We start from the raw sequence: 17,161 nt of genomic DNA, 5'->3' as shown, positions 1-17,161 counted from the left end.
TTGAAAACAGAAAAATACTATCACGAATACCTTTAGAAAGACAAATAAGCATGTATAATTTTTTTAAAAATTCAAATACTTCTTAAAATTTATTAGAAGTAGGGCCTTCAGTTCTCTTATTGCCTTCCAACTATGACTACAATGCTAAATGGTGTTTCATCTGAATCAGAATAAAGAATAATGATAATATAAGCATTTCTAATATAAGCATTAGGTACAAGAATTATTTAAAACTTTGACATCAGTATTAGATTTTACTTTAAAAAAATAAACAATATCATTAAAAACAGATCTCAAAGACTTGAGAGTAATTACATATTTCTTTTTCTTATTAATAATTCTCCAACAGATACAAACCTAGTGTGAAATACACAGCATAGCTGGATTACAATATGTTTCTGTGGGTGAAGTTAGATACAGTATTTGCAATGTAATTTAATTAACTTGAGAATGCTAGCCAGGCATGAAGCAATGAACTTTATAAAATGAACTATTTTGCCAGATAAAGAAGTAATGTTTAATGTACCAAGTTATTTTTAAACTATTCTTGATGATTTACCAAGGGATCTCTTGTGAAAAGCTAAATTTTGAAAGAGAATGAGAATTGAAGTCCTCAAGTAATTGAGTCAGATTGTAAGCTCCTTGAATGCCTGGCAAATATTGTTTTGAAGCTCAGTAACTTAAAAATAGCAAGTCCCCAGTAAATATTTCTTGGTTATCTAAAGTACTCCTAAAATAACAAAGGAATAATAATTAGCTATCAAAAGTTTGAAAATCTACGAAATAATCACACAATGTTGGAACTTAAATCCAAGACTATCTGACTCTAAAGCCTGTGCTCTTTCCACTGTCATTTCTTTCTTTGCTTCACTGAAATAATTTAGATAATTTAAAGATAAAAGCTTTCAAAAGATATATCTACATAATCTCAAAGTCTTGGCTGAGTTACATGACACATAAGTAAGGCAACTGTGAACATGCATACAACTTCCCTAGTAAATTGTGGGGAGCAGGAAGAAAAGGAGACACAAAGTAGTTGTTGGGGGTAAGACGAGGAGGAAGAGAGAGAAGGGGGAGAAACAGGGAGACAAAGGGAGAGAAAGGAAGCTGGGAAGAAGAAGATAAAGAAGAGAGGAAAAGGAGAGAGAAAGGAAGGAGAAAAGAAAGAACTGCGTCTAAATCAGTTACACCGCTAGTGTCCTGGGAATAACAACAATATGTTCATTGTGCAAAATATAGCCAAAGAGAGGAGCTGTTTACTTTATTTACTATGACAAAATAGCAAGAGAATATTTAACAAATAAAAGACAAAGAGAAAATGTATTAATAAAAGAGAAAGGTAAATTTAAGAACCAAAGGAAAATAGAGATTCTAATAAAGGCTGTATTTAGCTAGAGAGAAAATTAACAAAACAAAAAGAAAACTCCTCCAACTTTTATAAAGAAAAAATATAGAACGGTTTAGGCACATTTAAACATAAGGAAAATATTGCCCAATTATAGCAACAGCCAAAGAAGTTTCTATTCATAAACTATACTTAATCTTTACTGAAATCTAACATTTAAAAATTTAGATACAAAATCACCTAAGTACTTAATAAGAAACTATGACAATAAATCTCTGTTTGAAACATAAATAATATGCTTCCCTTTCCATTTATTTTTAAGACTTCTTACGAAAATTTCAGGACAATATAGACACATAAAGTTGAGCTTTTATAAAAAGAATGCTATAAAATGATGATGTGGTTTTAACGACTTTTAAATAATACATGTAAAGAAGATTTTAAAAGTTTTTAATAAATATACCCCAATTTTTCTTATTTAAGCACTCTGTAATTAAATAAGTAAATATGGTGCAAGAGAGAAAATTTTTAACATTCTTTCAATTCTATTACACATGCTACATAATTCCATTTAGTATGAACTATTCAAAAATACTTTGAGTTATTTAAAGCAAGGAAAAATTAATAAGACCTACTACACAGTTTGACAATTAGCCTATCTTGGCTTATTTTGAGTTTTTTATATGTGAAATGCTCTAAATGGAATCATTCCACTACTTACAAAGATAACTTTCTAATAGTAAGAATAAAAATCACCTAAGTAAACAATTTTAATAATTTTGCCTTACCTTTAGCTAAAGCTTCTTTATATTTCTCTTTGGCAGAATTCATTTCTTTTATTAATTGTCTATAGCTGGATTTTAATTTCTCCAATTCTGTTTTTGTAACCTGTCAAAGAAACAAAAAGCAGAATTTTTAAAAAATGTTTAAATTTAAATTATTCAGTGAGAACACATGGAGGGGAACATCACACACTGGGGCCTGTTGCGGGGTGGGGGGCTGGGGGAGGGATAGCATTAGGAGAAATACCTAATGTAGATGACTGGTTGATGGGTGCAGCAAACCCCCATGGCACATGTATACCTATGAAACAAACTTGCACATTCTGCACATGTACCCCAGAACTTAAAGTATAATAAAAAATAAATTAAATTGTTCAAGAACATAAGTTCCAAAGCAATAACTGATGTGTATTTTACTACTTACAGGTCAGAGTTGCTCTTTAATATAAAATTATAGAAAATAAACTACAAACATGTTTTGAAAATCAGTACTAACTTCAATTGCATGTGAAAACAAATAAATTTATTAAAAATAATAGCAAATCAGGCCAGGTACAATGGCTCACACCTGTAATCCCAGCACTTTGGGAGGCTGAAACAGGTGTATCACTTGAGACCAGTTCAGGACCAGCCTGGCCAACACAGTGAAACCCTGTCTCTACTAAAAACACAAAAAATAAGCCGGGCCGTGGCAGTGCACACCTATAATCCCAGCTGCTTGTGAGGATGAAACATAAGAATTGCTTGAACCCAGGAGGCAGAGGTTGCAGTAAGCCAAGATCATGCCACTTGAACTCCAGGGTGGCTAAAACTTGTCTCAAAAAAAAAAAGATAGTAAATAAAGAATACCACTGCCATTATCTAAAATTTTTTTTTAAATTAACTTGGTATGTGCAGAAATATTTTCTGTAATTAAAAAAATTAAGATATTTATTATTTCTATGGAACAATGAAGCAAATGCAAGTCCTTGACTCTAGTCAAAACCATTTAAATGCTTTTTATTTTTAAGGAAAAAATATGTGTCTCAGATCTTGTCTACAATCTTCAAATTTGCCATTTGAGAAGATTAAAAAAGAGAAAGCATCAAAACCTTGCAAAAGGGGTCATCAGCAACTTGCAAGATAATGTAAGGGCCCTTTTTAAAGAAATTCTATATCACCAATGTTCTTGATGACACAGATAATGACACTGTGTGGATAAACAAAAATAACTGCAATATACATACAAATGAGTTCAAATCATTCTCCATTCAAGAAAAAACTCACTGGTTAACTTTGTAAAACTATTAGGTAAAAGGCTGATAGATATAAAACTTTTTTTTTTTTTTTGAGACAGAGTCTCACTCTGCTGCCCAGGCTGTTGGGCAGTGGAATAATCTCAGCTCACTGCAACCTCTGTCTCCAGTGTTCAAGCAATTCTCGTGTCTCAGCCTTCTGAGTAGCTGGGATTACAGAGTGCACCACCACACCTGGCTAATTTTTGTATTTTTAGTAGAGACGGGTTTTCACTGTGTTAGCCAGGCTGGTCTTGAACTCCTGACCTCGGGTGATCAATCTGCCTACCTTGACCTCCCAAAATTCTGGGATTACAGGCATGATCCACCACACAGAGCCAGAAAACTTTTTAAATAGATTGATCAGGTTGACAACACTGGAACCAATTAGTCAAGATTCACATAATAAAAAGATAAACCGACATTATAAACCACAAGAAGTGTATACCACCATCTATGATGTATTCTTGCCCAAGATAAACAGCCAGAATCTTATCAAGCCTCTAGATCTAAATTCCAATTTACGGAAAAAAGTAAAGATGAAGGAATATGTGAGAAATCACATCATCAGATGCTAATAGAAAAACTCAAAATGAAGGAAATTCAATTATATAGAACAAATTATCTAGTTTCTTTCTTCCACAGATAAATGACATTTTATTAAAAACTGGGCAGGAAAGAGAATCTATATATTTTTTTAAACTGTCATTCAAACGCAATGTATAGATGGTATTTGGATCCTGATTCAACTCAACCAACCATAAAAAGAAATTTAAACAATAACCATTTCAACATAGAATATTCAATAACATGAAGGAATTATTATTATTATTAGGTGAATTAATGATAATATGGTTACATTTTTAACAAGAACACTTATTTTAGCTATTCATTCTAAAATATTTATGGATAAAATGATATCTGAGGATTTCTTTAAAATGATCCAATTTTTTTTAAAAAGTGAGTGGGAGTATAGAAAAACTGACTATTTAGGTGATGGGTAGGTGGCAGTTCATTTTACTACTCTCTCTTCTTTTATACATTTACAAATTTCTATAATAAAAATAATTTGAAAAAAGTCATGCAGAAGAGACAGACTCTGAATGTAAGCAAAATTAGAGATACGTAAATTTAAGAATACCAAAGTAATTTTGCCTATATTTTCTTTTTTATTTATGCAGAGTATAAGATAAGACAAATATATTTTTAAAAGACTAAAAGAACTATTTCAGTAAATAAAAACTAAAAATCCTGAGTGATAAGAAAGCTATGTGTCATAGTTTAATTGGCAGCCTCTTTTTTCTTTCTTTCTTAGGAGTATATACAGTAACAGTATATCCTATAACCAATGTTTTACATTCAATAAAAATATTACTTTTAGAGACCACAAACCTATTTCTTGTTGAGAAATGACAAATAAATAATTTTAAAAGTCAGATAAGATAAAATGGCTCAATGAATTTGAAAAACAATTTAAAGAAAGAACTTCAATATGTAAAAACGAACCTTGATCATCTCTGCCTCTATCTGCTGATGAACACCTATGTAACTTTTCTTCACCTGCTGCTTGTCCTTAATCATCATGGTGAGCCTGTGTAAGGGTCCAGAGTTCAAGTCCTCTGCATGTGTCTTCATTATCCTACTAAGTTGTTCTGTCTGCTGAATCATAAGCAGCCAAGACTTATAAAAAAAAAAAAAAGAAAGAAACAAAATTAACATTTGCATTAAAGGTTTTCATTTGGCTGTGCTTTAAGAGTTCAAAACTTTAAATATTTGGTTTTACATAAATTATTACATTAATATAATAGGTTTCTGACAACTGTGCAAAGATCTATGAATGGTTCATGTTTAACGTCTTCAACTTCAACTACAAATGCCTCAAAATTCTATAATCAGAGACCACACAGAAAACTAAGAAAAAGATTAGAGGACTCTTAAGCGTCCACACTTGCAGTCTTCATTTTATCACTTCTCATTTGTTTTCCAACACATTGAAATATTGTTCTGCCACACCATTCCAATGCCCCACTATGGTCTCCAGTTCCCTAACGGTCAAATGCAACAGACATTTTCCTGTCTTCATCTTAACCTGCCTCTCTGTGAAATCTGATCCTGCTGACTCAACTTCATACTGAAACTGTCTTTTGTGAAGGCTCGCTTAGCTTCTTATTTCCAACATTCCTTGCTTGTTTTCCTCCCTTTCTAAAAGTTCCTTTTCCATCTTTGGTACCTATTCTTTTGTTGCCTGCGTGAATACTGGTATTCTATGGATTTCTATCTATAGCTCTTTTCTTTCCTTAACAAATACCTTTACATTTCAATAGTTATTCTAGCACAATACACTAAAGGGCACAACACACTGCCTCAATAGCAAAAGGCACGTAATTGTAGGTTTGGGACCAGTGGCCATATGGAGACTGATAGAAGAACAAATCATTTACTAGTTAGACTTCCTGACATATATATTAAAAAAAAAAAAAAAGTAACAAAGAAATGCTCTTCACTATAGGTATTCAACATTCTAGTCAGAAACAATATTGAAGACCTATGATAGGTTGGGTCCAAAAGATATTTTCTAAATGGATGAGGTTTGGTTTCCAATATTGACAATAGTAATTTTCTACTATTTCTACAATTATTTTTGATCTGTGACGGAACAGAATTATCTTTCTGTTAATATTCCAGTGTAATAATCAAAATCCAAAATTGGTAAGAATCTAAAGCAAAATTAGCCTAAAGAAAGCAAATTCTTAGTTACAATACACATTTGCCAGGATCCGACTTGTCAATCTCGTTTTTTATATACTGTATTACATGTTTTTTTAAAAAAACAACCTTTGAGACACTTATTTTAGGGAGGGGACTCATTTTTAGTTGTGAAATGATATCATCAACATGGTACATATGTGTGGCCTATAAACCCATCATATTTACTTTTAAATATGAAAATATAATCACTAACATGCTCTTAACACAAAAGCAATTTAAAACTAATATAGTCCTTATTTTAAAATCTAAAATTTAACAAAGATGCAAACAATATAAAACTATATAAACCTGGATTAAAAACATAAACTAAATAGCTATAATATAGGTAGCTTTGCCTTTTTCATGTAGTATTTTCACTTCAAACTATGTAGTATTGAAAACACATTCTATGGCATGAGCAGAATGTTAACACTACAAAAAAACACAAAGTAAGAGGAATCAGTGTTCGTGCTCTACCTTCAAAAAATAAATATTCTTTAAGTGCTTTGTAGAAATGACTTTTTGTAATTCTTTGTAGGAGTCCTTGCACCTAGAGGAGAAGCTTTCTTGGAAGCCAAATAACCACAGAGTTAGGGCAGATTGCCCTCCTCTCCCAGACAGGCACATCCCAACCTGCCTAAAAGCCCCGTTCACTGTAGTCACTACAGGAAGTCTAATGTCTCAATGCATATATTGCCACTCTGTCAACCCCACATTGCCCTCGGTATCTCCTAATCCAACTCAAACCACTATCTATAGAACCCTGTATCATCAAGAACTCTTGCTCCGTAATTAGAAAACTCTTCATACCTCTTACCAGAACTTTCAATTTATCTTCTAGCTTTAACAAAAGCCTGGCTCTATCTCACTCCCAACACCCCAATGCTGCTAATAAACATTCTTTGTGTTTCTGCAGAAGTCCCTGCTCCTTTCAATCTCAGAACACCCTTCTCCATGAACAATTCATCAGCAAGTCTTTCAGATTCTGTCTCAAAAGTAAATTACAAATCCATCAACTTCTCTCCATCTCCACTGTCACTCCTTTGAAGGTTATGATCCTCTCTGACTTAGACTATTAACACCTCCCCAAAATGGTGCACTCTCATGCTCCTTTCCAATTTATTCTCTTTAAAATAGCAATAATAATGATAAAATAAAAATTAAAAATTAATATAACTGACTTCCTTAAAACACGATATTGGCTGTCCTTTTCATTTAAAGAAAAATCCAAACTCCCTTCTTTTATCTTCTTTTATGTTGAGATGGAGTCTTGCTCTGTCACCCAGGCTGGAGTGCAGTGGCACCATCTCCACTCACTACAACCTCCACCTCCCGGGTTCAGGTGATTCTCGTGTCTCAACCTCCCAAGTAGCAGGGACTACAGGTGTGAGCCACTACACTTGGCTAATTTTTGTATTTTTAGTAGAGATGGGGTTTTGCCATGTTGCCCAGGCTGGTCTCAAACTCCTGGCCTCAAGTGATCCACCTACCTCAGCCTCCAAAAGTTCTAGGATTGCAGGCATGAGCCACTGCAGCCAGCCCAAACTCCTAAGATTTATAGTCTCCCATTATCTGTTCTCTAATCTATGCTTCCAACTTCATGTTTTGCCGTTCTCTACCAAGCTAAATAAATGCTAGAAATATTGTTTTTTCTTCAGTTTGCTGAACATATCAAGCTCCAATCTCTTTCTGAAAGTTTTCTCTTCTACCTGGAAGCTATTCCACACCTTCACCTGGCAAGACCCAACTCTTCCTTTAGTAATCCGCTAAATCTCCTGTAAGTCTAATCCTTGCTATTCTGTCTTCCTCTTTCTTGGCATTTAAAACAATTATTTAACTGTATGTATACTTGGTGGTTTGGTTTTTTTATAATGTCTCCTCAACTAAAATGAAAGCTCCATGAAGGCAGTACCATGTTTAATATTTTGAGTATTTACTGTGATATTTGAGATAAGAGGAAAGGAAAGAACAAGTAGGAAAAAAGATTTTAAAAAAGGAAAGATGATTGCAGAATAAAACCATGAATTAAACATATGCCATAAAAGTGGCTTAAAAATTTTTTTTGAGACAGGGTCTCACCCTGTCACCCAGGCTGGAGTGCAATGGAATGATCATGGCTCATTGCAGCTTCAACCTCCCAGGCTCAAGTGATTCTCCCACTTCAGCTTTCCAAGGAGCTGTGACTATAGGCATGCACCACTAGGTTCAGATAATTATTCTGATGTTTATTAGAGACAAGGTCTCACTATGTTGACCAGGCTGATTTTGAACTCCTGAGCTCAAGTGATCTTCCCACCTCAGCCTCCCAAAGTGCTGGGATTATGGGTGTGAGCCACCATGCCCAGCCAAAAAAATTTTAACATTGAATTAGATAATATAATGTGATAGTGAAGAAAAAATAAACAAGTCTATCTTCAACTGAAAAAATAACAGAAATAGCAGAGCAGCATGTAATACAAATGAAATACTAACCTAAAAGGAATAGTTGAAAGTCATACACAAAAAAAAATGTTTGATGATCTAATTCCTTGGATTAGCTGGGTGGGTGGGATATTTGTTAAAAGAGAGGAGAGTAAAATCTTAACAGATGCTCAACAAAGAAACAAACAAAAGTAAAGATACATTTCAATATTTGCAATAAAACTGGAAAAGCACTTTGCAAATATAGATAGCTCTTTGGTTACAGCATAGCAATGATCAGGGCATAGATAAATTGCTATTTAGGATAATTTGTGGAAGATAATTCTTTTTCTTTTTTTAAAAAAATAGAGACAGGGTCTCACCAAGTTGCACAGGCTGGCCTGAAACTCCTGGCCTCAAGCGATCCTCCTGCCAGTCTCCCAAAGTGCTAAGATTATAGGCATAAACTACTGTACCCAGCTGCAAGCTAATTCTTTGTAACTTACGAAACAAAATATTGTCAGCCACTTGAAGACATTAAAATTGCTTCATTATACAGAAACCTGATTGCTAGCAGTGTTCCTTAAAATTGAATTTTACCAGTAGTAACTCACTGATGCTAAAAGTTATAGACAGGTTAAAAAATATTAAAAAGTAAAAATATCTGAATTTTAATTTTAGAAAAATTTAATCATAGGCAAAGAACAATAATACAATCAGAAAAAAACACTATTAAAATTTGCAAAACAGAATATAAGTATCATCATTATTGAAAGAAGAACTACAAAACATTAAAGTGACAATAATTTAATTTTAGACCAGACGCAAATCCCACAGGATAAAAAAATTAAGAATGAGAGACTGATGGAAAGAAGTTTAGGTAACTTTTCAAATAGAAGAATCAGAAGATAGCTTTAGTTCTGAAGTTTGTATATCAAGAAGTATAAACTTGAGTTTATAATTTTTAAGTTTCAAAAGTTAACCAACTGAAGGTTTTAAGTAAGCAGACTATTTATACCTTCTGAATTATCAAAAGTGCTTTTTAAGGAAAGTTAACATTATCCATTTTTTCTTTAAAAAGGAACAAAAAATGAATAACAATTGAAAATAAGTATAAAATAAAAATGAGACCAGAACAGTGGCTCCTATCTGTAGTCCCAGTGTTTGGGGAGGTCAGGGTGGGAGACCAGGAGCCTCAAGACTAGCCTGGCCAATGTAGCAAGACTGTGTCTCTACAAAAAAAACTTTTTAACCAAAAATTTGAAAAACTTTGTTTTTAAATTTAAACATTAGCTGGATATGGTGGCTTGTTTCTGTAGTCCTAGCTACCCAGGAGGCTAAGGTTGGAAGATTCCCTTGAGCCCAGGAGTTCAAGGTTACAGTGAGCTATGGCTGTGCCACTGCACTCCAGCCTGGATGACAGAGCGAGAGTCTGTCTTGAAAAAAAAAAAAAAAAAAAAAAAAGATACTAACTCTATCTGTTAAATATTATATGAAAATGGGATAAACATTTATGAAAAAGAAAACATCAAATCAGAGAGGGCACAAAACTTCGGTATATGCAATACATATGAAACAGAAGTAAAATAACACACAGCACAACAACAAAAAGACAAGTGAAAACATGCCAGAAAAATATGAACAACAAGACCCTGTAGTCACTATATTCAATTTATAAATATAAAGTAGAATTCTAGGCACAAAATATAAAACAAAGAAGAGCTTACTTAATTACAGAGAAAAGGAAATAAATTCTCTAAAATTAAGTCTAAGAAAAGAGAAATAACTATAGTTTAATAGTAACTTATGAGAACTTTGACAGAAAAATACTAAAGAATGGAAGAAACGGGTACTAACTTTTCTTCTTTTGAAGAGAAATATAAATTGCCAAAATTGACACTTCAAGGTATAGGGTACAGATTATTTCATTGCTCACAGTTAGAATCCCAGCCCTTTATTTGTGCTCTCCCTTGATAATTACCTTCTGATTAGGGGTGAGAAATAGGAAGAATGCTGGCACACACTCATTCTTGTACTCTCTCTCCCTCTCCTGTTTCCTTTTAGCTCTTCCAAAATTTTTGAACATTTTCCCGAAATTAAACCCTGTCTATTGAACTACATGACATAGGTTCTACTTTCCTGTTTGAATCCAAACTTTTACAAGTACTAAATTCAAAGAGACCGACAGCCATGGACTCCATGGCTGTCATAAACCAATTATCAATAACATACCTCTGAAGAAGCGCAAAGCTCAAATGTTTTGCTATTGAATAATATCTAACTTACTTGAATTAGTAAACTTTGGTGCTACTTAAATTGTCTCAAAGAATTGAGAATGGAAAAAAAAAGTTTATAAAACCACCTCAACATTGAGAAACGGAGGCAGAACCCTGTGGAATCCCTGAGTTGAGGACACAGAGCTGGGAGTCTGCAAAGAACAAGGTGCTATGGAATAAAAACAAATACAACCTACCAAAACTGAATCAAGAATAAACAGAAATTCTGACTAGACCAGAACAAGTAGGGAGACAGAATCAGTAATCAAGCACTTCCCATGAAAAAACCCAGACCCTCGTTTGACCCATTAGTAATTCTACAAAACATTTAAGGAAGAATTAACATCAATCCCTTTCAAACTATTCTAGAAAACTGAAAAGGAGGGAACATTTTCAAATTCATTCTATGAGGCCAGTATTACTCTGACAGCAAAGCCAGAAAAAGACACCACATGAAACAAAAACTGTCCAGGTGCAGTGGCTCATGCCTGTAATCCCAGCACTTTGGGAGGTTGAGGCAGGAGGACCATTTGACCCCAGGAGTTCAAGACCAGCCTGGGTAATAAAGGGAGACACCATCTCTACAAAAAATAGAAATAAATTGGAAAAACAAAAGAAAAATTACAAGCCAATATCCCTGATGAACATAGATATAAAAATCCTCAATAAAATTCTAGAGACAAAATTGTTCACATATTAAAAGGATCATACACCATGACCAAGTGAGCAAGTGGGATTTATCCCTGGGATGCAAGGATGGTTCAACATACACGAATCAATAAATTTGACACATCACATTAACAAAATAATGAATAACTTTATATGACCATGTAATATATGCATAAAGAGTATTGGACAAAATTCAACATCCTTTCATGATAAAAACTCTCAAAGAATCAAGTATAGAATCAATGTACCTCAACATAATAAAGGCTAGATATGACAAGCTGACAGCTAACATTATACTCAATGGTAAAAAACTGAAAGCTTTCCTCTAAAATCAGGAAAAAGAAGAGGATGCTCACTCTCACAACTTCTATTCAATGGCATACTAAAAGTCCTAGCCAAAGCAAATAGGCAATAAAAAGAAATTTTAAAAATCCAAATCAGAAAAAAAGAAAAGAAAATCATGACTTTCTGCAAAGACAGGATCCTGTATGTAGAAAACTCTGATTATCCAATTAAAAAAAAAAAAGACTAGAACTAATAAGTGAATTAAAGTTGTAGGATAAAAAAAGTAAACATAAAAAGATCAGTAACATTTTTTTCTTTTTTTAAAATTTATTTCTTTTCCTGCCAGAAGTATAAAAACAATCAACAACAAACTATCCAAAAAAGGAATTTTTTTAAATCCCATATTAGCATCAAAAATAATACAATACATAGGAACAAATTTAATTAGGGAAGTGAAAGATCTTTGTACTCAAAACTATAAGATATTGATGAAAGAAGTTGAAAAAGGCACAAAGAAATGGAAAAAATGCTTATGTTCATGAATTGAAGGAATTATCATTAAAATATGCAAAGCAATCTACAGATTGAAGGCAATTCCTATCAAAATTCCTAATTAAAATTTCAATGGTAAAAAAAAAAATGCCATTAGAATTATCAAATAAAAAAAAAAAATCCTAAACTTCTTATGGAGCCATAAAATACCCTGAAAGCTAAAGCAATTTTTACAAAGAACAAAGCTGGAGGCATCATACTTCCTTGTTCCAAACTATATTTACAAAGTTATATTAATCAAAATAGATGACACTAGCATAAAAACAGATACATGGCCAATGGAAGAATAGAGAGAGCCCAGAAATGAACCCATACATATACAATCAACTCATCTTTGACAAGGGCACCAAGAATATACAATAGAAAAAGGACAGTCTCTTCAATAAACAGTGTTGGGAAAACTAGATATCCACATGCAAGAGAATGAAACTGGATCCCCATCTTACACCATACCCAAAAATCAACTCAAAAAGAACTAAAGTCTTAAATATAATTCCTGAATCTGTAAAACTCCTAGAAGAAAAAATAAAGGAAAAGTTCCTTGACATTGCTGTTGGCAATGATTTTTTGAAGGGGACACTAAAAGCACAGGCAACAAAAGCAAAATTAAACAGTAAGACTACAGTAAACTAAAAAGCTTCTACACAACAAAGGAAATAATCAACCAAATAAAAAGATAATCTGAAGAATGTGAGAAAATATCTGCAAATTATATGACCTATAAGGGAACTAATACAAATATGTAAGGAACTAATATAACTCAATAGCACAAAAAATATAGCTCAATTTTCAAAATCTGCAAAGGACCTGAGCAGATATTTTTCCAAAGAAGATACACAAATGACCAAAAGATGTATGAAAAAGTACATCACTAATCATCAGGTAACTACATATCAAAACCACAATGACATATTCCTCACACCTATTGAGATGGCTCTTATAAAAAAGACAAACGATAACAAGTGTGGACAAAGATGTAAAGAAAAGGGAGCACTACACACTGTTGGTGGAAATATAAATTAGGACACCATTATGTAAAACATATGGAGGTTCCTCAAAAAATCAAAAACAGAACTGTTATATGATCCAACAAGCCCTCTTCTGGTTACATAGTCAAAGAAAATGAAATCAATATGACAAAGACACCTGTACTCTCATGTTCATTGTAACACTGCTACAGCTTGCATATTGTTTGTCCCCGCAAAACTCATGTTAAAGTTTGATACCCAGAGGTGCAGAGGCTCATCCCTGTAATCCCAGCACTTTGGGAGGCCAAGGCAGGCAGATCACTTAAGGTTTGAGACCAGCCTGGCCAACATGGTGAAACCCTGTCTCTACTAAAACTACAAAAATTAGCTGGGCATGTTGGCAGGTGCCTGTAATCCCAGCCACTCAGGAGGCTGAGGCAGAAGAATGCCTTGAACCCAAGGAGCAGAGGCTGCAGTGAGCTGAGATCGCACCATTGCACTCCAGCCTGGCTCAAAAATAAGATGATAAGATAAGATAAAATAAAATAAAATTTCATCCTCAATGTGGTGGTACTGGTAGGTGGGACCTAGTGGAAGGTGTTTGGGTCATGAGGCATGAGGACTCCTTCCATGTGGGTGGCTTGGTCCCATTCTCACAATAGTGAGTTTTCACTCTGGCAAGACTGGATTAGCCCTTGTAGCAATGGGTTAGTTCCCACAAAAGTGGATTATTATAAAGTCCCTGGGTTTTCTCTCTTTGCATGTCTCCATTTCCCTTTATTTTTCTCGTTTTATGACATAGCACAAAAGTTCTCACCAGAAGCCAGGGCTATGACCTTGAACTTCCCAGCCTGCAGAACTATAAGCTAAATAAGCCTCTTTCTTTATAAAATGCCCAATATCAGGAATTCTATTATAGCAATAGAACTTGGACTAGGTAGGACTGGCATTATTCATAATAGGCAAGATATAGGAACAACCCTCAACAGATGAATGGATAAAGAAATTGTAGTAAATATAATCTGTGTGTGCGTGTGCATGTGTGTATACACACATACAGTGGAATATTATTCAATCATAAAAAAGAAGAAAATCTTGTCATTTTTGAGAACAGGGATTAATCTAGAGGCCATTATGCTAAGTGAAAAAGCCAGGCATAAAAAGACAAATATTGTATAATCTCACCCATATGTGGAATTTTAAAAAGTCAGACTCAGAAAGAGAGAATAGAATGATGGTTGCCAGGGGCTAAGCATGAAGAAAATGGGGAGATTTTGGTCAAAGGGAACGAAGTTGCAGTTATGCAGGATGAATACGTCCTGGAGATCTAATGTACAGTATGATAACTAGAGTTAATAATAATTTATTATACACTTTGAATTTGCTAAGAGAGTATGTATCTTAAGTGTTTTCCTCATGAAAAGAAATAGTAACTATGTAAGTGATAGATAAGTTAATTAACTTGATTGTGATAATCATTACATAATATATATCAAAATACTACAAGGCATACCATAAATACATACAATTTTTATAAAAAATAATTATAGAATTTTAATAACAAAAATAACATGTGTACGTGGAAACTTCTAAGGAGACAGAGGGAGAGACAAGGAAAGTACTCAAAGAATAATGGCTAAATTTTTTCAAAATCTGATGAAAAATAAATACAGATCAAAAAAGCTCAATGAACCCAAGCACAAGATGCATGAAAAAGGCAACACTACCAGTACCATATTTGTGTCAGCCTTGGGATATTCAAATTTTCATAACGATAATATAATAATTTTCAAAAACTGGTTATATATATGAAATTCCTTCAATGACATAACTCATTGTAATGAGTTCTTGGATATCTTCATTTTTCTAACGAGATTTTAAAATTTTCCCCTATAAATACAGCAGGAATTGTCTAGTCTCTTTTCCTGCATCATTTATCTCGTGGTGTCCAGAATTATAAGCATGTTCCTATCTGGTGAAGGTTTTCAAAAAACCAAAGGACTAAGGTTACTTGATAAATCAGAGGAATATGAATCATCTGAGTTAACTATGTCCTTCAATGACAGCAGAATTTCACTTTCTCTTAAAGCCTTTCTAACAATAGAAAGGTTGAAACTTTCAAGACCTTGTCATTTTTTTGAGAGGGAGTCTCACTCTATCACCCAGTCTGGAGTACAGCGGAGCGTTCTCAGCTCACTGCATCCTCCACCTCCCAGGTACAAGTGATTATCTTGCCTCAGCCTCCCAAGTAGCTGGGATAACAGGCATGTGCCACCACAACTGGCTTATTTTTGTATTTTTAGTAGAGTCGGGGTTTCACCATATTGGCCAGGCTGGTCCCAAGTGATTTGCTCACCTCGGCCTCCCAAAGTGCTAGGATTACAGGCGTGAGCCACCGCACCTGGCCTAAGACCCTGTTATTTCAAGTATTACATATTCTCAGATCATCAAACACTAATAACCAAAATGAATACAAATAAAAACAAAAATACTATGTGGACAAAGATCAATTAAATATTTTTAAATAAAATCAATATAATCAAATTAAATGATTAGTTTCTAATGACTGGTACCAAAGATGCTGAGCTGCATTAGCTCAGTCACTGTTCAATCTCAAAAGTTAGAGAATTAGATGACTACCAGGATATTACTACTGCTATTAAAAAAGTAAATCTAAGTATCTAAACACGGATTAGGCCAGAAAATAAATTAAGAAATTATATTAGCTTTTCTTTCCCAATAATTTTCCAGCTTCTTGGTGCTCCTCAATTGCTTTTATTCCTCTTGGACTTAAGAGCTACCTTACTTGTTCTTCTGAAGAACAGTAACCTGAAAAATAATTGGCCATAGTCACCTCTATTCTTCAGAAGTAAATTACCTAACCTCAGTAGTTTTCTCCTACCAAAAATTAAGTGTTGAATAAAAGACCTACACAGTCCCTTTCAGTGCCAGCACCCTGTGATCTTTTCCTATTTGTTAATAGCTACTTCCTTATTTAGTGCCATCCTCACAAACTTCTTGAGTTTTATAGCTCATATCCAGAGAAGATTCCTCTGTTGATCCAGCTCTAGTAGAGCATTGTTAAACAGTAATGGCCTATTTGAAAATTTTAAAGAAAAGAATGAACTATAGTTAGGATTCTGGGAGATTTTTATCTCTTTTTTAGCTTCTTTTTTTTACACTCCTGCTCTCCACTCTTTCCCATTCCCTTTCCACATCCTAGACCAGCTGTTCTGTTATTTCCTATTTCCTGTACTTACAGATTCTCCTTCATTGGCTCCATCAGCTCAACATTTAAAAAAAAAAACAAAGTACTCTCTTTCCTCCTCCAACCCAATCAACCTTTTCATCTACTGCCTTATCCATCTTTTTTCAAACCCCTCAAACAGACTTCTGGGAAAAAAAAAAATTTTAACTCAGTACTTCTTCCCAGAAGGTATAAACTAGTCTGTACCCTCAGGACACTTCCTTCTTCTGAATCTCTATCAAAAAATGCTTTTTTTCTCTCTCTCACATAGAACCAACAGGTGGAAATGATGGTTTCCATCAGCTCTTTCCAACCCCACTCCTTTTAAAGCTAACTTTGCTTATCTAAATGACCCCCTGCTTCTCTTCATTAATATTACCAACCTCTTGCACACTCACCGACTTTCAATAAAACACTGAAAATAAATCAACAAGATAACTCAAACTCCTACAGGCTGAGGCAGGAGGATCACTTGAGCCCAAAACTTCAAAATGAGCCTGGGCAACACAGTGAGACCCTGGCTCTAAAAATTTAAAAAAAAAAAAAAAGCTGGGCACAGTGGTGCACACCTGCAGTCCTTGTTACCTGGGAAGCTGAGGTGAGAGGATCACTTAA

The 17,161-nt window shown here is 34.0% G+C and overlaps 1 protein-coding gene across 6 annotated transcripts in view; it reads right to left on the bottom strand.

The window, feature by feature from the left end:
• Positions 1 to 17,161, bottom strand: part of FER (FER tyrosine kinase) — a 520,940-nt gene that overhangs the window by 418,553 nt on the left and 85,226 nt on the right. For all 6 annotated transcript variants that reach the window (XM_012459750.2, XM_012459791.2, XM_012459801.3 and 3 more), the window contains 2 exons: positions 4,908 to 5,081; positions 2,134 to 2,233 (listed from right to left, as the gene is read on the bottom strand). In XM_012459750.2, the coding sequence (XP_012315173.2) occupies positions 2,134 to 2,233; positions 4,908 to 5,081 (274 nt within the window). The remainder of the gene's footprint in view (positions 1 to 2,133; positions 2,234 to 4,907; positions 5,082 to 17,161) is intronic.

The sequence above is a fragment of the Aotus nancymaae genome, unplaced genomic scaffold (assembly GCF_030222135.1).
Source record: "Aotus nancymaae isolate 86718 unplaced genomic scaffold, 86718_ANA_hifiasm-v0.15.2.pri h1tg000014l, whole genome shotgun sequence".
NCBI classification, from domain to species: domain Eukaryota; kingdom Metazoa; phylum Chordata; class Mammalia; order Primates; family Aotidae; genus Aotus; species Aotus nancymaae.
This window is presented reverse-complemented; position numbering and strand designations above follow the sequence as displayed.